General features: G+C 44.2%; 2 protein-coding genes across 2 annotated transcripts in view; one reads left to right on the forward strand and one right to left on the reverse strand.

The window, feature by feature from the left end:
* The window catches only part of TTI1 (TELO2 interacting protein 1), a 48083-nt gene extending 46327 nt beyond the window's left edge, over positions 1-1756 (forward strand). The window contains exon 8 of the mRNA XM_068262843.1: positions 1196-1756. Coding sequence (XP_068118944.1) covers positions 1196-1298 — 103 coding nt within the window. The 3' untranslated portion in view covers positions 1299-1756. The remainder of the gene's footprint in view (positions 1-1195) is intronic.
* The window catches only part of VSTM2L (V-set and transmembrane domain containing 2 like), a 162390-nt gene continuing 140208 nt past the window's right edge, over positions 1551-23732 (reverse strand). Inside the window, exons 3-4 of the mRNA XM_068262845.1 lie at positions 15655-15702; positions 1551-6690 (exon numbers count right to left, since the gene is read on the reverse strand). Coding sequence (XP_068118946.1) covers positions 6418-6690; positions 15655-15702 — 321 coding nt within the window. The 3' untranslated portion in view covers positions 1551-6417. The remainder of the gene's footprint in view (positions 6691-15654; positions 15703-23732) is intronic.

The raw sequence follows: 23732 nt of genomic DNA on the forward strand, positions 1-23732 counted from the left end.
CCTGGACAGGAAGTTCAGAAGCTGCAGGAACGGTCCGAAGCGGAGAAGAAGACAGCGGACCAGGGGACTTGCCCTGGCCGGATCAGGTAATGTATGCAGGGGGGGGGAGGGGGGGCAGCTCCACAGATTGTGAATCGATTTCAGGCTGAAATCGATTCACAATCTGTTTGCAGTAAGGTGGCCATACGATCCCTCTCTGATCAGATTCGTTCAGAGAGGGATCTATCTGTTGGTCGAATCTGATGGCAAATCGACCAGTGTATGGCCACCTTAAGAATGGACTGGTAGTGTTAAGCGTAAGGTTTTTCAGTAGGGGCTACATTAGGGAGCAGCTAGGGGCAGAATTAGTGTATGTGCATGTAAAGGCCTTAGTAGAATATGGGCAGTATTGCTGATATAATACTAGTGGCTTCACTCAGCGCCAAAATTACCTGCCACCTCTTTCCAATATACGTAGCTTAGGCCTCCTTTTCACTGCTTCAGCCACTTTCTCCTCTGTAGCTCAGGACCTCTTCAGGCAGTTTAGATGCCATAGACTGTTAGGGTGAGTTTGCAGCCAAATGTTAGTCTGTGGCAGATAGGACAACCAGGAGAGGCACTGGAGACACAAGGTGTCATGGTTCTCAGCTGCAGGAGGAACACACTGCAATGAAGAGATGCCTTCACTCAGGCAGCATACTGCCAGCTATTGCTGAATGGGCCATATTGTCGGATATTGCTGGGGAGGGCAGTATGTCAGTGTTAAATTAGTGTTTTGTGTGACTAACTAGGACAGAAACTGATTTTGGATGAACCTCATCTATAATCTGTATATTTTTCCTCCTTCTCTAACGGCAAAAACCAGGCTACGGGCCTAAACCAAATGATAACTGTACTTGTAACATATGGTAAATGTATTATGGAGCGCTGCATTGCTACCTGACCGATTAAATTCAGATCTCCTGCATTACTGATTTCCCCTGTTGCTGAGGGCCTCAGGTCACCTATTTGCACACATTTCCTTACTGCCAGCAGCTTGTGTTGTACAGTAACTGTAATATGTAAGTGTACCTGACCTTTCACACAGGAATGCAGACATAACTCCTAGATCGGGTCTGCCATCCTTCCAGTGACTCACGACCAGACCCAACTATAGATCACAGATATGCGAATACATAATTCTCACAAGTATGGGTAACGGCATGTTTTTTTTCAGGGAGATGCATAAGGAAGCTATGACACCAGCAAAGACCAGAAACGGAGGATCTGGTGTTCAGAGTTTACGGTATATGCTCCTGTGGAGAAGAAGTGTCCATTAACCATACTCAGCTAGGGCAGTGTTCTCCCCAGGCTCTTTTAGCTGGCTAGTTTTGGTGAGCACCCGTCTGTCATCAGCTCACCTCCTCCTATGCTGTAAGCATATTTGTGCAGAGAAGCACCGGCCCTGCATTCTCTCGACCTGCCCCACCCGGCTTGAAAAGATTTCTGGAGAGAACACTGTAGGGGGTTTGCCAATCTCCGCAGCATGATAAAATCAGTAATGCAAAGTAATTACACTATTGATCAGAATGTGATATGGGACTTGTTTAATAATTTTATATTAGAAGTACACTTACCCTTCAAAGCATATCTGGTGTATATTTATAGAGCAAAAATCTTTTTCTAGAAAAGTGCTGTCTCCACTTATGCTGTTGCAGTTTATGTGGCAAGTCACATCTGTATTCAGGAATTATGTACATTTTTTAAATATTTAAAATTTTTTGAAATAAAATGGTTTCATGTTGATGCTGTGTATCCTTTCCATGCACACCTTTAGGGATGATCAATGAGATGTATGTATTTCCGAGTTCATGCAGGATTATGTACATTTTTATGCAACTACATGCAACTTGAAAATGGACCAATCAAGCCCCACCCATGTTTAATGGCAAACCATAACCAAGAATAAAACTTCATCCCAATCAGTAGCTGATACCCCCTTCCCATGAGAAATCTTTACCTTTTCTCAAACGGATTATCAGGGGGATCTGTATGGCTGATATTGTGGTGAAACCCCTCCCACAGTGTGATGTCAGGACCATGGTTCTGACATCACACTGGGAGCATTGTTGCATTGTGGGAAATAATTGTTTACAGATGTTTCCAACTGTCTAAAAAGCAAGCAGCAGCTTCTTCTGCTGACAGCACCTGCCAGCAGTAAAAAGGTCATCATGTGATAAATGTAAATCAGGGAGAGGAAAGATTTTACAATGGACAAATACTGACTAAATCATTTATACATAATTATTGTAAAAATGAAGCACTTTTTTATTACATTCTTTTCACTGGAGGTCCTCTTTAAATTGATTGGTCCATTTTCAAGCTGCATATATTTGCATAAAAAAATTACATAATTTTGCATGAACTTGGAAATATTTGCATCTCATTGATCATCCCTACTCCCCACCAATGCGGCCAATGTGATGCAAATAATTTCTGCCTTCCATTCAGATTTCAAGTAAGCGGTATGCATCCTAAAAATAGGCCAGTCAAAAACTACAGGAAGTTATTTTGATTGGACCAATTTTAATCTGCATATATGAAATCTGAATGAGTTGCAGATCCTTGACCACCAGAAGTCTCCACCGATCTTCTCATCCAGAGGTATGAACAGATCAGACTGATTGCTGACATTTTGGGCAAATGATTAGCTTTATTTACATCCAGAGAGGCGTCGCTGGCACCTCACGAGCAGAGAACATGACCGCCTCTCCCAAACAGAATTGTCTCTTCGTCACATCAACACAAAAGAAAAAGGTCTCTATAGAGGCCTTTACCATGTAGATAGATAGGACCCTCGCACAGTATCAGCAGATGCATACACACTTTAACCCACCATTGTGCCTGTTACATTAACATTTCTATTTGTAAATGGAATCAGGGCAGCAGATCACTCAAGTTAGTGGTTGAAAAAACTGAAACCTGTGAATCCATCATGAAGCCACCGCCTCTTACTTCCTGCAGACCGTGTTAATCAATAACACTTTCTTTGTTTCTTCTCCGTGCCTGGCCTATATTTATGAATTCTGTCGTTGTATAGATCTGCTAGTGCAGGGATGATCTGTAAATCTCTGAAGTACAGAGTAGGCAGGGCTCTTGTCACTATCAGTTTATTTTATAGTATTATGAGGAGAATTTATGGAGCTGCCTGGGGTGATTTTGTTCAGGCAACAGATTTAAGTCTGATTGGCTAGTTACAATCATGTGATCACGCCTTAAGCTACATACACAGTTTATTAGAGATTGGAGAGGAGATGGGTGGGCAACTGTGAGGACTTGCGACATCTCAATGTACCCCAAGGGGACGAGTCACATTCCCCTGACACCTTCATAGTGGTTGCTTGTCAGCAAACTACTTTTGTGAGTATATATGTTTTCTTTTACCATACTGGACTGAAATACTACGCTATAGTGGGCTCTCGCTTTCTCTTATTTTTAGAATATTCTATTCTACACATCCTTCCCTTCCCATTCTTTTTATATAGGTTTTGTAATACCTGCTGTTGTGTTTCCTGCCTATGTTTCATTAGTAAGGCTACAGTGATGAGTTAGCATGCTCAGTGATTGAATGATCTCCCTTCCCTGATCCCTGTTTCCCACCTCAGTATAGTTTCTTCCCATAGCTGTATCTTTTGGTTCGCCTTTTCATACACCGACATTTATTCTAGATTCTAGTAATCTCTTTTCATGCTTTACACCAATTAGTTTCTAAATTGCATTAGGGACCTAGCATGTTAAAAGGCATTCATCTTAAAAGAATAAAGTAAATTTTTCCATTACAATCAAATTTATAAGATTGTATTTCCCCGGACAGCCCTCGTTTGAGGAGCAAAAAAACAAAACAAAACATTTTTCTGTACAAAATCTACTACCATAAGCTAAAATTTGTACTTCTCATTTGGCCTCATAACTGTGTAGCTTGGGGTAGAGACCGGCTGATAAATGAACATGGGCACTTGTGCAATTCACTTTTTTTTCCTGAGTTCTCTCCTAGGTGATATCCTCACACCTTGTCATAAAATGCATTTTAAAACCACCAGCAAGCAAGAAAATACTCAAAATAATTTTCATAGTACGTTTTCACAAACTTTTGGATACTTTAATTATAAAATGCTGAAAAGTTAATTTAAAGAGATGATGAAAATAATATACTTAGAGATACTGTAACTCAGGAAAAAAAGGTTAATTGTGTATGGGCCAGGGAGGGGTGCTGCGTAATTGTGTGTAACATTGGCTATCTGATGTGCAGGCTTCCAGTTTCCATTCCTGGAGATTACCCATCTACAGTTTTTCAGACAACTTGTTTAACCTCCCTGGCGTTATGATTATTTCCAGATTTAAGGTCTAAAAGCCGTGAATTTTTTTCACAAGCGTATAGGCCCTAAAAACAAGAAATAAAAAATACCACACAGAGAGATCTGCAGCAGCTCCTGCATTTAACTTACTCAGGCTTGGGATTGCCGCTCTAAACTGCGGCTTTCCATCCCAAGCCTGACTTGGGACTACCGTTAAGGAGGTTAAATGTAATATGGTTCCATCTATTGATGAATCTAAGTACTGTAAAATAAATGCTGCTTTTTGGTCTTAGAAGAGGAGGCAGATGGCTGAAACCATTTTAGTGTTAATGGGAGTTTACTGTATACATTGAAAATATGCATACAGATTTCAGGTTCACTATGCTTCCCCCCCCCCCTTCTTTTTACCAAGAGGCACAAAGGCAGAAGAGGTAACCCACATCTGCTTGTCCCTACCCATATTTTTAGTAACGTTTTTGTTAAAACTGAACTAAAGTGCTCTTTCCATATAATTAGAAAATATTTTGTATACATATTTTCTAACTGAAATACTGTACTTGCTGTCAGAAGCAATGTAGTGGTGGTAGCAGCAATATTACCCTAGTTCCTACAGCAAGTACCATGAGATACGCGATTAGTACCACCTATGGTACCTGAGTAGCGTGATCATTGCTACGGTAATGCTCATTAGCAATGGCCCCGCTGCTCAAGTATTGCAGGTTGCACTAATAATGTAACTCATGATACACGCTGACAGAAGTAACGAGGAGGGGTACACCATTACCTGGAACATGTTAGGCAAATCATGCACCAGTTTAAAGTGCTTTCCTTGCATTGAAGTGCATCCACGGCTATAATACTAGGTAATTCCCTGGTGAGTTGATCCAGGGATTTACCTTACTGCCATCTGGAGTTGGGAAGGAATTTTTCCCTTTAAGGCTAATTGGCCCAGGCCTTGCAAGGTTTTTTTGCCTTCCCCTGGATCAACTGCGATATGTGTAGGTTCAGGATAGTGTTTTTTTTCTTGTTGAACTTGATGGACGGGTGTTGTTTCAACCAAAATAATTATGTAACTATAATATATATATAAGCCCAGCTTCAGTAGTGGCTGTTACACTGGAAAAAAAGGTCTTTTTCAGCAAGTAAAAATATACATATTTTTTTTTCCCCCACCAAATGGTGGGATGACTACGACTTCTGCTTGTAATCTAATTACTTGCCATGGGTTGCTTTTTGCAGCAAACAGCTTTCTCATTTACATATATCCAGCAGTATAAGGGGTCAAAGCTTGTCCTGGACCCCCTTGCAGAAATGTATATAGTTTTTCACCTTCACAGCTGATCATTTGTAGTTGATGCCTAGTGAAACCAATACAGCACAACAGTTGGCTTGAGACATTTCTTTCTGTCTATGCAGGAGGGTGCATTTTCGGTGCAGCTCATGTATAAGCAATGACAGTTTGGCAAAGCCAATTTTTCTTTGATGAAAAGGCAACAACAGCTGAGCTCCAGATAATGTAGATGCAGCACAGATGAAGAGGATGAGATTACAGATGTCGTCGTTGGAGCTACATGTCTCGAGTAATTAAGCAAACAGAAACGCGCTTGGTTAGATATCATTAATACTTTGATCTTCACACAATGTTTGCAAATCAGGTAAAATAGAACACTGAAAAACCCCTAAGGACAACACATTTGTCATAAAGCTCTTCTTTTCACCTAGTTCATATAAGCGGTGATGCCATCGCTGCAGAGGCATCTTGGGAGTTTCTTTATTTCCCATAATGCCATGGGCTTGGATGAAGTCAGCAACTTGTCAGAAAGATGAAATTCAGGGGGAGAAAGGATTACGAGTCGTGGAAATCGGCAGAGGAAGCCCCATTTTTAGTCCACGTGGTTAACAGTCTGTCAGGGCGACCAGAATGCCCTTTATCAAGACGGGGGATGGGGTAACGTTCACATAGCGGGGTTTTGAAATTTAAGTCACTGATCTCCACTCATTGCTCCAGCACAAGAGAGGTGACAATTTTTAGATGGAGAAGGGTAGGAAGCCTCTCATGCACTTCTCTGTACATCGGTGGAACAACACAATCCCACAGTCCAGTCTACACCTGGCACTGATCGCAGGACACTGCCGCCCGTTTCTTCAGCTCTTTCACTTGCAAGTGGCGGTGATTGCTGGTATCTTGCTGGCGGTGAGTGGCCGCACCACGGCGGCCGGCTTCCATCTCCACGTGCAAGAAGGCCTTCACGCGGTGCTGCCTCCCCTTGCCGTCACTGTAATCCAACACGCGACATTCGTACGTCCCTTCGTCTGAAATCTTCACATTAGACAGACGCAGCTTGTGGGAGATGTTACTGCCAAAGACTTTCACCACCTAAACAAACAAGGATGGGGTTAGTTTATTATTATTTATTCATTTATTTTTGCCAACAAAAATGGTTCAAACGACTGCTATAAATACCACCACTATGGACCTGATGCAGAAAAGCGTGGTAATATTGCCGTGCACAGACGGCGCACAGCAATATTACCGCTACTTCCGGCAGCAAGTACTGAAGTACTGTGAGTTACACTATTAGCCTGACCCACAGTACTCGAGTAGCGTGAACGTTGCTACGGTACTGTTCATTAGTACTCAAGTACCGCAGGTTGCACCAATAGTGTAACCCGCAATGACGTAATGGTAATATTGCTGTGCGCTGTCTATGCATGGCAATATTACTACGCTTTTGGACATCAATTCCCGTAAGTGATATCGACTTAGTATAATGATCAAAAACAACCCCCTGGATAAATGCATGGTCCAGTACAGGAGGGCTGGTTGTGCAGGTCAGGAGTAGGGATGATCAATGATATGCAAATACTTCTGAGTTTATGCAAATTTGTGTACATTTTTATGCAGATATATGCAGCTTGAAAATTGACCAATCAATTAAACCTGGATGGGACTTGATTTGTCCATTTTAAAGCTGAATATATTTGCATAAACTCAGAAGTATTTGCATATCATTGATCATCCCAAGATAGCAGTCTATTCAGGAGATGAGACTGTACTGTATATGTTATGTATATGTATATGTTAGTCTCTTTTTTTCCCTGCTCTTGTCAAATAATCCTGTTCAGCATGAATGCCCCAGTGAAATCGGCGCATCCCTGCGGCAGATGGGTGATTTATTGCTGTATTTTAGACCAGCAAAGTTCTACGACTTTGCTGGTCGCAGATTGTGCTTCCCTGACACGCAGGGCCATCCACATGACTACTTTCTCCAGTAAAATATCACTGCTGTTTACAGAGTATTGTTAAAGGGAACCTGAAGTGAGACGGATATGGCGAATGCCATATTTATTCCCTTTTAAACAATACCAGTTCCCTAACATTCCTGCTGATCTTCCTGACTACAGTACTGTCTGAATCAAATACCTGAAACAAGCATGCAGCTAATCTTGTCAGGTTTTTGTCAGAAACATCCGATCTGCTTGTTCAGGGTCTATGGCTAAAACAATTAGAGGCAGTGGATTACCAGGAATAATAGGCAACTGGTAATGTCAGCCTCCCTATCCCTTTCACCTGAACTCAGAACTCCTCTCTGTTCTAAAAGATACACAACAGCATAATAATCTTTAAACAAAAAGCATGCATTTGTTACAGCTGATACAAATCCTAAAATAAATCTGCAGTTTCTACTTCCTGATTCATGGAAGCAGACATATTGTTTACAGCCTGTGCTTTCAAATGGACTTATCTGCCATAGGCAGTCATGTGACACTGGGGGAGATCAAATTACCACTTGTGATTAGACACAAATGAAGGGGAATTACACAGCCTAAACTCTTTAAATACATACAGGGTGCATTTCTGTTATGTGTTCCTTGTGTCATGTGCAAGAGTTCAGGTCCACTTTAAAGAGAACCCGAGGTGGCATTTCATTACGTTAGTGGGGCACAGAGGCTGGTTGTGCACACTAACACCAGCCTCTGTTGCCCCATAGTGTGCCTCAAAGACCCCCCTGCTCGCCACTATACCCCCGCAGTGCTGGCGACACGCAGCGTGTCGCCAGCACAATGTTTACCCTAGCGCTGTCTGTCAGCGCCGCTCCCCCGCCTCCTCCGCATCGCCGCTACCCGCCCGCCCGCGTCCCTTTCCTCCAATCAGCTGGAGGGAAGGGACGCGGGCGGGTAGCGGCGATACGGAGGAGGCGGGGGAGCGGCGCTGACACACAACGCTTAGGTAAACATTGTGCTGGCGACACGCTGCGTGTCGCCAGCACTGCGGGGGTATAGCGGCGAGCAGGGGGGTCTTTGAGGCACACGATGGGGCAACAGAGGCTGGTGTTAGTGTGCACAACCAGCCTCTGTGCCCCACTAACGTAATGAAATGCCACCTCGGGTTCTCTTTAAGGGCTCTTTCACACGAAGATGTTGCGTTTGATGCGACATTAAGGTTGCATAATGTGCCCCTAACTCAGCGCATGTTAGCTTTGAAGTTGGATGTTACATTGAACTGCGTTATGCGTCTCTTGATGCTTACTTTTTGACGCATACTGATCGAACCAAAACTCACCTCATCAGGCAAGCGTATAACCTAACCTATACAATTTATGCAGTAACTGACCCAGAATGGTCTCATCCTCTTGTACTCGGGCATGACAGCATTGACAGTTTATATAGGTCCAGTTCACAGATTCTCTGTACTTTGTGTTTCATCCTTTTATTCCTTTAGTGCTCATTATGTATCACAATATTGCTACATACTGCTGTATGGTGGTGATTTATATCTGCCACTTACCTCCTATTGGGTTTGCTGTAAAGCTCTGCACTATTTGTTCTGTATACAGTGCCCCCCCCCCCCCCTTTTTTTTTTTCAATTGCATGACTATGTCATTGGTATCACTATACAGCTCCAAAAGAGAAGATGGTGCTATATAAATGACTGTAATAAAAGTAACAATAGCAACATAGTGTTGGAAACCTGTATATATTAACCTCCCTGGCGGTATGATTCCTTCCTGATTTTAGTGTCTAAAAGCGGTACAAATTTTTCATTGCATTTAGACCCTAAAAGCAAAAAAAGAAATTATACCATGAGAGACCCTGCACTTACTCACCTCTCTGGGATCTGCAGTTCTCCCTCCGTCCTCCGGGTGGCACTGTAACCCTATAGTGAGATTGCTGGCTGTTGTCATGACGACAGTCAGCGATCTCACCAAGGGAATGCAGAGCCTCCGTTGCCTCACTCCGCCAGCATTTGGATCGCCCGGGAGTTGAGTGAAATCGCCCTCTGGACGCAATGCTCTGCATGGACCTCCCGGGGGCTACCAACAGTGTAGCTCGGGGTTACCGCTCTGAGCTGCGGTTTTTCATCCCGAGGCTCATGGCTTAGCGCTAAGGAGGTTAAACATATCAGCTAGAAGTAGCCTCTATAGGAGTGTGAAATATTCATGCCGGACTGTTGATCAATGAATTTTTAGCACTGCTACTGCATGCTAAGCCCACTTTTAAAGGATACAAGATGTGAAAATAGTAAGAGAAACGGGGGGAGCAAGCATATACTATCACCTGTCCTGATGCCTGTCGCTTCCCCATTCTCCATTCTGCCTCTCGTATTATGCCTAAAAGCCCCCCGGGCCCCTATTCCGGGTCGTGGAGTCAGGCATTACTGCACACAGGCGCTGTCCGGGCTGCGCGCATCCTACAGCGCCCACCCATGCCGGGAGCGCTCTGCACATGTGTATGATGTCACTGCGTCATGCACATGACCATACGCATGTGCAGAGTAGTGTTGTCCGGATCATGAACGATTCGGATCTTTGATCCGAATCTATTTTATGAGTCGATCATCCGAATCATCAAAATGAACGATTCGGATCGCAAAAGGGGCGGGGCCAGGAGCGACACGCCCCCTCTCAGCGGGCAGCGGGGTCCTGGAAGCAGAGATCGCTCTGTTGGATGGGAGGCAGCCTTGCAGGGAGACAGGTAGATAAGAGAGAGGGGACATGGTTGCCACTGCCAGATATGTGTAGAGCACACATACTGGCTATAACGTGCTGCCCATTATAGGCTGGCTGTTACGTAGTGCTGCACAGTGAACACATGGGAAGCTTTTGGCTCAGCTCAGCTCAGTAACTTTGCAGGCACTGTGATTGCTGGGCAATTATATGATCCTCCTGCACTCGGCACTAAACAGCTGCACTTATCTTCTGGGAATGCTTTCTTTCACTGTGCGACCTTTTCTTTCAAAGTGTACAGATGAGCATATAGGTGAAATATATGTAAAGCATATGACTTCAGCATGTGGGTATTGTGTGCAAACATTTCTGATCTCTGCTCGTCCCTCCTGCCTTCTCTGTCCACTCCCTGCCCTCTGTCCATCTTCTCCCCTTCTCTGTGTGTCCACTCCCTCCCCTTCTCCTGTCCACAGACCTGTCCTGCTGTTCATTTCACCCCCGAATGCTTCCGGTAGTAAAATGATCCGAGATTCGGATCAAAGATCCGGATCTCTTCAATGATCCGATTCGAATCATCCGGATCATTGAAAAGATCCGAACTTCCCATCTCTAGTGCAGAGCGCTCCCCCTGTTTAATTACTGGACGAGTCTGACTCATCCTTACCGATTTCAGCTATTTTGTTTAGGACAAGTCAGGCTTGTCATTAATGCTAGGAAAGCAATTCTATCTTGATCTATCTTCTATTTTTTAATTTCTCCCTTTTGCAACATATTGTTTTTGTTTTCCTCTTTAAGGTTAGTGTTAGGAGAAGGACAGAGATTGGCAGTTTAGGTGCATGGGGCCTGAAGCACTAAACTTGTAGTGTGAACAAGCCCTAAGGGTTAATGTCTGATGCGCTTTACAAGAGTTTTCTAAGCGCTTTGTGATTTTAAAAGCTCTTGCTAATGTTATCCAATGTGTGTTCTCACTGGAGCGATGTGATTTTGTAAACATCCCCCCTAGCATTGCATTAGCGAGAGCTTTTCAAATCACTAGCGTTTAAAAAGCTCTTGTAGGGCTCGTTCACACTAGGGGCGTTTTGTTGTCATTTTTTAAGAGCTGGCGATTTTCAAAATTGCCCTGAAAGTGCTTGTGCAATGATTCTCTATGAGAAAGTTAAAATCTGAGCGGTTCGTTTCCGATCTGCTTAGAGAAGCGGTGCATGGACCATTTTTGTGGCGATTCCGTCTCAATGGAAGGTATAGGAAAACGCAAAACGCTTACAAAATCGATTTGTGCAGTAATTGCGTTCGCGTTTTTAAGAATAAATACATTGTATTTATTATTTTCCGGATCAAAGAGATCACTTCCTGACGAAAAAACACAATTGCTTTGCAAAAGCGCTTAGAAACAAAAACGGCCAACGCACAGAAATCGGGGAAAAAAAAAAAACGGCCAACGCACAGAAATCGGGGGAAAAAAAAAACACGTCAAAAACCAGCCAACGCGGACGGCCATGCGAATGCAACCGCAAAGTAGGGCACAACTTTTAGGGTATGAGGATAAGTACTTTAACCAAGGCTGGGGAGTCAGAGTTGGAGTCGAGGATTAATAGTTGGAGTAATTTTGGGTACCTGGAGTCGGAGTCAGTGGATTTATAAACTGAGGAGTCGGAGTCAGATGATTTTTGTACCGACTCCACAGACATGGTAAGTATTAGACTAAGGCGTCAGAGCAATTTTTAGTACCTGAAGTGGGTGGTTTCTAAAACTGAGGAGTTGGACGATTTTTTGTACCAACTCCACAGCCCTGACTTTAACCCTAGTATACTGCACCAAACAGACCTGGTACCTAAAATGTGGCAACACACAGCTAAATATCAGCCCATTTCCACTTCAATATGTGTCTGTAACACTGATCTATCAGTATAAAGCTACAAGCTGTTGGAGGTTATTCCCGAATCACATCAAAATTTACTTCAATGTAAAGTTTAGAATAATGATTCCTGATGATGCAATTGCGAAATCAGTCGGGAAGGAGACTGGAGGCATCTTTTATTGCCTTTTAGCTGTTGACCAGCACATACGCTTAAATTCATTTCGGGGTACCCAAAGTCTTGGGCCCCGCATGTAAGTTCTTATTCTTTTATCTTTTTATGGTCTATATATATGGTTTTTAAATAAACGGTTTACACTTAGAGTTGCCATTTGTTGTTTTTCACGTTAACCTTCTGGATACTATACCCGCTTGGATTAAGGGACTGGAGATCGTGTGGATCCTCGGTGGACTGTGGCCCGTGCCTTCTACCATTGAAAGCGTAATATATACCACCTTATAATGTGGGTTGTCTGGAGCCGATAAGCCCTTTTTATTCCTTCGGGTGATGGTGACTACAAGAATATAGGAGGCCTGTATACCACCCTGGTGAAGTCTTACAGACTGTTTATTGTATTACGCTGTATTTGAAGATCTGCGCTGATTTGTACTATAATTCTAGGGCCTTTGGACATTGTCTATCCTCAGCTAGTCCCGATTGGCGCTGATAAGTTTCTTTTAAGTTTAGAATAATGAACTTAAAATATGCACTCACTAAAACCTGTACTCCAGGTTCCCCTTAAACGAGAGCTCGGATCTAAGTGGCTGCTGCAGGCAACTCCCTTTCCTTCCATCTATTTTGGATAAATCAGGCCCAGCGCCTCCATTAAGCTCTCATCTGATGAAATCCTTATCTGTAACACCCTGATAACAAAACACGCTCTAAATACAAACTGTATCCCGCTTTATTTATTTTTAATCTCCATTTTTAATTTCTCTTCAAATGGCGCTGCTGGTAATGAATTTCCGTATCCCCCCAGTGGGACAGCGTGTGTGCGAACTCTCCCATCGCTGCTAAACGCGGCTCTCCTGCGCCCGGAGTGCAAGATCAATAGAAATATCTCCGCGGCTAATTAGCTTTCCTTCCAAATTGATCTGCTCCTGGTATTTGCCATTCTGTGAAATGTAAAGTTTGCTCAGCCCGGAAAGAAAAGAGTGTAAATCAGATGAACGCTCTGCTCCCTTCGCAGTGGCTAGACTCCCATTAGCGATCAGAAAGACGCTGGAGGGCAGAGTGCCAGGTCTGGGGGTGAGATATAGGAAGGATCCGACGTCAGCTAACCAGTAATGCAATAATAAAAGGGTTCGGTTTATGGGAATACTTTTCAAAGTGACCTGCAGAAGAAAACACTTCAAATCCCAGCTGAATCCCCTGATGCAGATCCCAGTATATAGCCAGGGCCAGTTCTAGACTTTTTGCTGCCTGAGGATGGTTAGGTAGCTAGATTCCCCAAGTATAGGTTAGGCAGGTAGGTAGGTTCCCCCAGTTGCAGCTGCAGCCCCCTCCCTCCCCGGCCGCAGCTAGCTCACCTTCCTAGAACAAGCGGCGGCCGCCTCCTGGTGCAGGACATTCTCGCTGGGTCCCACCTGCCTCACAGACCTCAGATCGCGACCCGCAGACAGTGCCACAGTGAAGAGAGGACAGCGGCTCATAGCAGAGCATATGTCGAAGGAAGTAATTACTTATATGTTCAGCTTTGAATCCTTGCATTGCAATGGACTGGTGTAGAGCACACTCTTTGAGTGTGTCGTGCAGAAGAACTTGAGTAAGATGAACAATATCAAGAGAAAATAATAACAGTTGATCTATTTTGAGTTGATGTATTTTGGAAGGTAACCAATATTTATTAAACTATAACTTGAAACAACACCACTCTTGTCCCCAGGTTAGTCAGGAAACCAGTGTTGTCCTCCTCCTTTCCTGCTGGTTCAGTATCCTCTGCCCCACCCCTTTCCTTGTAATGGATTGCAGAGTGTACTGCAGAGCATCTTCCCCTTCTACCTCTACCAGTCCCTCCATGTCACCACTGCTCACCCCCAATACAGTGTATGCAGAACATGCTAAAGAGGAACTACAACAGTAACTTCTCCTGGTTCAAGCTGTTAGGTTCTTTACTTCCAGTGGGTCCCACCACTATGTCTTGTGGGGCCCTCTGCTGCCACCGTCATTCAGCCTCCCTCACTCCGGGTAACACTGTCCATTGCCAACAATTAGCTTCATTGCCACCATGGCCGAACTTAGGGGATCATACAGCATTACATATAGTTCCCTGCTGCACACTCTGTATTACGGGGCTGTGGAATTGACAATGATGGGGGAAGCCATGAAATCTCTCACAGATAATGGACAGATTACCAAGTGACAGATTACTGGCCAGAAAACTCATCCCCACTATGGGACTCAGTAACAGAGTCTGGCATAAGCACAGCAGCGATTGAGATTAACCCAAGATCATGGCACCAACCTAAGGCTGGTAATCGAGGTGATACACCTCAGCCAGGAAAATAGTTTGTTGTTTACATTAGCTGATCTATATCAAACTAAGAGAATGCAGACCAGTCTCATATCAAGACACTTTTATTGACATTTATTCTAGATGGGATTGGAGTTGCACTGACCAGTAAAACAGTGGAAGTCGCATGAATACTGCTGCTTTGTGTATTCTAATTTTCCCGCCTGACTATTACTTTGCTTTCTCCTGGGCAAAGCTATCACTCACCATCCCTCCCAATCAGGACACTGGAGAGGGTGTAGTCAAGCTGCCACTTAAACCCTTTCCTATAGGATTAAATGAGAGGGAGGGAGGTGGTGTCGTTGGAGCAGGGAGCAGTTTAGATGACCCAGTTCTGGAAATCTTTAAAGGATAGCTGTATGGTCGCTGAGAAGTCCATGGTGAGTCTGTAGGGTTTTTCTTTTAAACCATCTAACTTACTCAGTAAGACTAGTGACAGGAGAAGCAATGGGTTTTTGTAAAAACAAATGAATTTAGCCAGAGGCTTTAAAGAACAACCAAACTCAAAACTTCCTTTCTGCTATAAAAGATTAGCCACAGCGTGATCACCTTTATGGAAAAAAAAAGTCTTCTTTACAAGTTATGGAAATCCCACTTAGGTAAGTACCCATTTGGGGCACATTTACTTGGCTTCACTTCTGCAGAAGGTCTTGTAAGGGTGAAGCCTCAGTATTTACTCTATGAAGAGCAGCCTAGGCAGAGCTCTTCTGAAGTCTATTCACAGTTGCTGATAAGAACTAATTGGACATGTTTATCTGCCTAAACAGACACAGAGGACTGATTTTTTTCAGCAACAATGTGTGGAGTAAAGACTTTTTATTGTGTACTGTGCAAGAGCTCGGGTCCACTTTAAGTTTACCTGGTGAAATAAAACCACTAGGTACTGTTTCAGAAAACATTTGCTTTTCTGTTATCTCCTCTGCAGATGGTACGCTGGACTGAGGTGCTAGCAGGCCTACCATCTGTAGATAGCAGTTTGTCTATGGGAACCTTCAAAGATATGAATAAAGACTACTGAAACTCACACTTATTTTGGTAGCTCCTTTCTCTGGGGTCCCCTGGGGAGATTTCACCTGTAAGACAACAACAAAACATAATGACAGCACATCTGGTAGTGTAAATTAAATTGTCAATATCACATGATTAATACAGTACATGAAAATGACCTAGTAGATCATCAGAAATAATCTAATATCAAGCATTTTGTGGGTCATTGAAATCAACATGAACTATTTGTTCCCTGAACTGTAATTTATTGGTTTGCGGGTAATTTAGTTTACCTTCAGTTTGGGGAAAACATGTTCGATAAGTCAGACAGTCTAGACTCTCCATTCGGCAGCCCATCAGACATCGCTGGGTACTGTAATATAATCCCAAGACATTCGGGAAATGCTAACAGGAGAGTCTGCAGATGCCCCAACATACTGTGAGTTCTGACATGCTTTTACAGCAAGTCCAGTAATCCTATGGAGACAGGAACCTTTCCTTTCACGGCATGTACCTATAAACTCACCAGTAGATAAGTGATTCCAAGTCCTTCTCGAAGCACCGATTTTAAGGAATACTTGAGGTGTTAATAAACTGATGTGATAAACAATTATATATTAAACCTCCTACACCTAAAAATGATTTTTTTTCAGAACCCCACAGTTTTATTTTCTGTGTATCAAATAAAAAAGTAAATTTAATGTTGTATTGTCGCAACCTAATTATACAGTCTGAGAGTCTAATTATAAAGTCTGAGAGCGTTGTAAGCCAAAAAATGAACTATTAATCTTTTTTTTATCTCTACCCTACACTCACAATCTGTTCTCTTCCAGGCATGAGTTTTATGGCTGTAATTCCTTATCAGTGGGGGTTAGGCTATAGTCTGACTAGGTCCCGACTGAAGAGTACCTGTCACTTGCATATCGGATATTTAACTCTTTTAGGCACAAAAAGAAGAAAGGAACACAGTCTGGTTATTTGTGTGCTTGGCACTTTACATACAAGTCTATGGCTTCAATTCATCAAAGGGTGTTCGATAACAAAATCCCAGTCCTTAAAATACCGAATTCGGTATTTTACACTTCACTGTGCTAATTCATCAATATTTTCACATGTGTGGTAGAGGTTCGTTAAGTTACCGAAGTACTACGGCTTCAGTTCATCAAAGGCTGTTAGATAACAGCAGAGTGGTGCAGAGCAGCTTGGAATGTCTCTGTGTTGTTACAAGCAGATAACAGTAGAAGGCATCCAGACATCCCTTTACATGTAAACGTGTTATATTTACTGTTACTTATACTGCCTCTGTTGCTCTGAATCTGTCCATCAGTGTTTCTTAACATTTTACTTATTTGCCACAACGTAGATAAACTTCCTTGAGACATTACAAATGCCATGCTTGGTGATTTCACCACTTGCATCTTTGCATATTCAAACAGGGACTCAAAGGGTTACACCACCGAAGGGTATCTGGGGATATCTTTTGTCCCGTTCTCTCTGCTCACTGCCTGGGGGGTCTGAAAGCTTGTGTGGAGAAGCCTGTGTGACCTATCAGCGGCACTTGCAGGAGAACAGGGGCTGTTTCTATTGGCTGCCTGCTCCTGTTAATCATGAAAACATTCACACAGAAGGCTTTCGAAGCCTGTTACGACAGGGGAGAGCTGGAGATAATCACCGAATGTGTTAGCGAATGTGGTAACCTTGATGAATTAACATTTACTGACATTTGCTGACATGTGTTGAGCACATGTCGGTAATTTATCTCATTGCTCTGTCATTTCAGCTTCTCATTCGGTAACAGCTTTGATGAATTAACATTTTCGAAAGTGCTCCGTTAAGTCAGCTGTTTTCAGCATTACCGAATGCGTTAATGCCTTGATGAATTGAAGCCTTCCTCATTGTGTTACATGCCACCTCAGGTACCCTTTAAAATCAACATCTGACTGCAATCAGACTGCAGCACAAGCATTAACTTTTTATAGTGTTGAAGTGTCTGCAGCTGCAACTCCTGTGCAGGGTAGTTCAGCTTACGCCAGACAGTGTAAGGAGGGAAAGAATGTGCTTGCTCATAGCTGTCACATGAAGATCCGTTATGTGTACAAGGCTTAAACTATGCACGTTGCCTGGCTATCTTGCTGATCCTCTGTCCCTAATACTTTTTGCCTAATGGTGGGCACTAACGATACAATTTGGTAAACGATCATTTATGAAGGATTATTCATATGAACGATCGGAAATGTTAGTTTGAGACCACTAATGGACTAACCGATTTTTGGATCAATCCCATCTGATTCAATTGATTAGGAGATTTTTGTACCAAACGTTAATTTCTGATTGCTCATACAAATTTCCAATTGTTCAGTAAATTGTATCGCTAGTGGCCACCATTAGATCCTAAACAAGCATGCAGATCAGATGTTTCAGACTGACTGGATTGGGTGCATGCTTATTTCAGACACTACTGATGCATGAAAGATCAGCAGCACACCAGGCAACTCATATTGTTTAAAAGAAAAGAAATATGGCAGCCTCCATGTACTTCTCAGTTCAGGTGTCCTTAAAGCCAATGGTTCCCGATTACTTAAAAAAAAGCCAGCTACTTACCTAAGGAGAGGGAAGGATCTGTGTCCTAATGAGCCTCCCCTCTCCTCTCCCGGTGCCCTTGTCGCAGCGGCAGCTCCTCCGTTCAATACCCCCGCTGCGGGGGACTTCGGAAGTCTTCGGGAGCCGAGTCCTCCCGATGACAGGCGGCTCCATACTGCGCACGCGCGAGTACACGATAGTGGGCGCTCGCGCGTGCGCAGTTTGGAGCGGCCCGTCTTCGGGAGCACTCAGATTCCCGAAGACTGCCAAAGACTCCCTTCGGAGGTGGAAGTAGCAGTATTTGACCAATTTAGTCGAATACTGCTACGGGGGAGCAAGCGCTGGAACGGGCACCGGGAGAGGAGAGGGGAGGCTCATTAGGACTCTGAGCCTTCCCTCTCCTTAGGTAAGTATCTGGCTTTTCTTTTACTAATCCGGTTCCCATTCTCTTTAAAGAGGAACTCCAGTGAAAATAATGTAATAAAAAAAGTGCTTAATTTTTACAATAATTATGTATAATGTTTTATTCAGTGTTTGCTCATTGTAAAATCTTTCCTTTCTCTGATTTACATTCTGACATTTATCACATGGAAACATTTTTACTGCTTGCAGGTGATGTCAGTGGAAAGAGATGCTGCTTGCTTTTTAGGCAGTTAGAAACAACTGTAAACAGCTGTTATTTCCCACAATGCAACAAGGCTCCCACAGTGTGATGTCAGAACCATGGTCCTGACATCACACTGTGGGAGGGGTTTCACCACGATATCAGCCATACAGAGCTCCCTGATGATCCGCTTGAGAAAAGGAAAAGATTTCTCGTGGGAAAGGTGGTTTTAGCTACTGATTGGGATGAAGTTCAATTCTTGGTTATGGTTTCTCTTTAAATCAAACCCCATATTGAGAGACTTAACAACTGCCCACATCATTTTGTTTAGCAAGACACATTTTTCATAATGTTATACAGAGTACACTGAACAATAAATAACTTTATAAAAAAGCAATAGGACTTTGTTCTGAGTTCTTCTTACATACTAACCTGATTTCCCCAGTGGCGTAGCAATAGGGGTTGCACAGGTAGCCACCGCATCGGGGCCCCGTAAGGCCCTCCCTCAACTGCAGTATTAGCTCTTTACTGGTCCTGTGCTTGTAATAATCACTTCTATAGATGCTTTGAATGATAATAACTATTAACAAGCTGCTCCCCATCCCCTTCTTGCACCTCTGGCACTGTAGTTGTCTTTGGAATGTTTTGGTGCGCAGTATCGATTGTTATGTATAAAGTGGGGGGGGGGGCATGTATAACTTGCACCTGGGCCCATAGCTCCTAAGCATCGCCACTGGATTTTCCCAAAAAGGTTAAAAGGAAAACATACTATTGAACAAAATAAATGAACAAAAAATTAGACCGCAGCTCACACTCAGTTGTGAAAGTGTCTTTCCTATTTCTGTATATAAAATATGCCTAACAAGTCAGCATAAAAGGCAAAAGGCTCATTGCAAAGTAGCACAATCCTCGTTACATGTGCAAATCTTATGCAGCATTATACTAACAGCATTCTATGTATTTAGCAACACGCATTGCTGAGCAACAGAAATCAGAATACACCCAAGGTCAGTCACCAGGTGCACTGAACTCCATAAAGCACATATTTTATGCTGATGGTATTTGTATAGAATCCATGTTTATTTCCACAGTATTTCATGTTTTGCTATTTAAAGGACCACTATCGCGAAAATGGAAACATTTAAAAAAAATAATATATATATATATATATATATATATATATATATATATATATATAAACACATTCAAATACAAAACATGTTTTTTCCAGAGTAAAATGAGCCATATGTTACTTTTCTCCCATGTTGCTGTCACTTACAGTAGGTAGTAGCACACTGACAGAACCGGCAGGTTTTGGGCTAGTCCATCTCTTAAAGAGACACTGCAACATCAAAAAACTCCCCTGGGGGGTACTCACCTCGGGTGGGGGAAGCCTCGGGATCCTAATGAGGCTTCCCACGCCGTCCTCTGTCCCACGGGGGTCTCGCTGCAGCCCTCCGAACAGCCGCCAACAGACCCGACTGTCAATTCAATATTTACCTTTGCAGGCTCCAGCGGGGGCGCTGTGGCTGCTTTCGGCTCCGAAGTAGACGGAAATACCCGATCTCAGTCGGGTCCGCTCTACTGCGCAGGCGCCGGAGATTTGCGCCTGCGCAGTAGAGCAGACCCACCGACGATCGGGTATTTCTGCCTACTTCGGAGCCGACAGCCGTCAGAGCGCCTGCGCAGGAGCCGGGAAGGTAAATATTGATGTCACCGCTGTACGGAGGGCTGCAGCGAGACCCCTGAGGGACGGAGGACAGCGTGGGAAGCCTCATTAGGATCCTGAGGCTTCCCCCACCCGAGGTGAGTACCCCCCAGGGGACGTTTTGACGTTACAGATTCTCTTTAAAGAAATCATCAGGCAACTATATAGCAAATCTGATTTACTTACCTGGGGCTTTCTCCAGCCCCTCGCAGCTGTCTGTCCTACGCTGACAGCTCGGTTCGCAGCCACGTGCCTGGGGTCCCCGCACGGTGCAGAGGACGACCTTGAGGTCGTCCTTACTGCGCCTGCATCAAGTGCCACTGTCAATCAAGCCCAGGTTGTCCGCGGTGTACTGCGCAGGCGCAGTAGTTCAACTTTACTGTTCTTCCCTGAATACACCCCCAATTATCCTTTACAGATTAATTTTTTATTTGAATACTCAGTATCCAAATCTCCCTGGCTGGCAGAGGCTTCCTCCACCACCCTCTCCTCCCATTCCAGGATGCAGCTGTGAATGACTAAGCTCACAATGAGCATGTCCAACTTGTGTACTGCATATGCTCAGTATGAGAACTCACTCTCATGTCTTTCCTGATCTAAACATGATTAAGTTCTCATACTGTGCATGCGTAGAAGTATCATACACAGACCACAAAAGGCACGAGTGGTCTCTTGTTCATAAGACCAGCAGTTATACAATGTAGGCTCTATTGGACACCACACCAGAGGCACTGCCAGGTTGACACCATATTGCTTTGGACACCTGTACAATAAAGATGTGCCCAGGATGAAATGCTCTCCAACTCCAACATCAAATTATATTCTATTTGGTTTAGCTATGACAGCCTGAGTTGGAGAGGAGTGGATCATGAACACAACTTTAGTGTACTGCTGCGTACAGAGGCATTGCTAGGATCCTAGGAGATCAGGGGCACTTTTGGGCACGCCAGATGGAAAATGGATGTGGCCACGCACCATAATGTGAGTGTGGTCATGGGTGGATCCAAATTTATATGAATTTAGCAGCAGTCTAAGTATGAAAAAAAAAAGTTACCTGGCTTCTGTGCTGGCTGCTCTGGCTTTCTTCTGGGCGGGCTGGCCTGCCACCAGGTTATCTGGCAGTTCCCCCATAGCATTTACTCAGGGGCACCGCCAGCATACAGACGAGCCACGCCCCTGCTTGGGGCCTTACACAAAGTGGGGCCTCGCTCTGCTGCTGGCGGCGGAGTGGCAGGAGAGTGTGCGCAGCGGCGGGGGAAGCGGGCAGAGCAAAATTTCAACAGGAAGAAGATAGAGGCTGCGTGCAGGATCGAGGCAGGTGAGTTGAAACTTTTCTGGAGACACCTACCTATTTAACCTATACTGGGGGCATCTACCTATCTAACCTATACTGGGGGCACCTACCTATCTAACCTATACTGGGGGCACCTACCTATCTAACCTATACTGAGGGGAACCTACCTATCTAACCTATACCTCATGCACCTACCTATCTAACCTATACTGGGGGCATCTACCTGTCTAACCTATACTGAGGGGTACCTACCTATCTAACCTATACTGAGTGCACCTACCTATCTAATCCATACTGGGGGCATCTACCTATCAAACCTATACTGAGGGGTACCTACCTATCTAACCTATACTGCGTGCACCTACCCATTTAACCTATACTGCGTGCACCTACCTATCTAACCTATACTGGGGTATCTACCTATCTAACCTATACTGTGGGCAATTACCTATCTAGCCTATACTGCGGGCACTTTCCTATCTAGCCTATACTGCAGGTACCTACCCATCTAACCTATACTGGGGCACCTACTTATCTAGCCTATACTGCCGGCACCTACCTATCTAACCTATACTGCAGGCAACTACCTATCTAACCTATACTGGGGCAACTATACGGGCTACCTATACTGGGGGCACCTATACCTATCTCCACGTGGGGGGGAAGCGCATTTTACGCCCTCGCACTGGGTGCAATTTAGCCTAGAAACTGATAGCATTTGGCTCCTCCCACATCATGTTTTGGCCACGCCCATGGCCTGCCGCTTTGTTTTGTGGTGAGGCTACCCATTTTCATGGATGGGGGCCTCAAGTTATGGACTGCTTGGGGTCATTAAAACCTTAGCTGTGCCCCTGCATTCACTGACCTTTTAGTGGACCCCCTCCCATGCTCCCACAGGACTGCCATTGAGACACAACTCCCAGTATGTCCCAGTAAAAGAACCACAGTTCTCTGCATGCCTGCCATTGAAGCCCTACAGTTGCCTCTGCCTGGGGGACATCCGGGGCACTACAGAATAGATCTAGGGCACTGGCCACTAATCTTTGGGGCTAGCAACGCCCCTGGCTGCATACAAAGCACTCCAGACAGGATGTGCCACCACCAGGAAGTAATAGAAAAATTAAGTCTTCTGCTCACGTGTTTGCACTCACCAGATAGCAACTTGGAATTTGCATATAGCATACACTGTTGGAAACCCGATTCTTAATGGAACACTTTGGACTGCTGCTTTATGTGATGCATAAAATGGTGTTTCAATAAATAAAAGGTTAATACAGGATAACTCTGGAGCAAAAACAAATGGAGGACTAAAGGCTATGTACCATGAAAATGGAACTAAAATTACAACCTACTGAAATCCATAGGCTACTATCACGTTCAAATCCCCATTGCTCTGTGCATTGGCAGGGCAGGAGGATTCAGATGCTGTTTCAAAGCAGCATAGCTCAAGGAGGAGGTGCAGTGTGGATAGTGGGGGGATCACTGGCTGCTCACAAGCAGAAGAATTTATCCTGAGCATTAACTGAATAACGTGGAATAACTCCCCTGCAGAAAGTGATATAAGTGACCTTGCAGAAGAAGTCTCAGTATTTCTAACAGTATATAACAGTATATATGTTACGGCCAGAACCCGAAGTGTGGCCACTTCTAGTTCTGGCCGGCCACTTCGGGTTCTGGCCGGCCAATGCGCGAAGTGGCCGCAGCGCTGCGGCCAATGTGAGAAATGTTTTGTTGACGCCGTCTCGCCGCGGCCAAATTGATGATGCTTAATTGTAATGAAATGTAGCCGGCGGCAATGTCATAGATGAAGCCGCCGGCTTTCGCGCACTGCCTCTCCCCGATCCACCCTCCCTCCTCTCCCCGCCTCCCATTACAATACATAGCAGCCGGGCGGGGACATGCAGCCGGAGAGTCGTTCGTCGCGGCAGGG

Source organism: Hyperolius riggenbachi, chromosome 12 (assembly GCF_040937935.1).
Source record: "Hyperolius riggenbachi isolate aHypRig1 chromosome 12, aHypRig1.pri, whole genome shotgun sequence".
In the NCBI taxonomy this organism is placed as follows: domain Eukaryota; kingdom Metazoa; phylum Chordata; class Amphibia; order Anura; family Hyperoliidae; genus Hyperolius; species Hyperolius riggenbachi.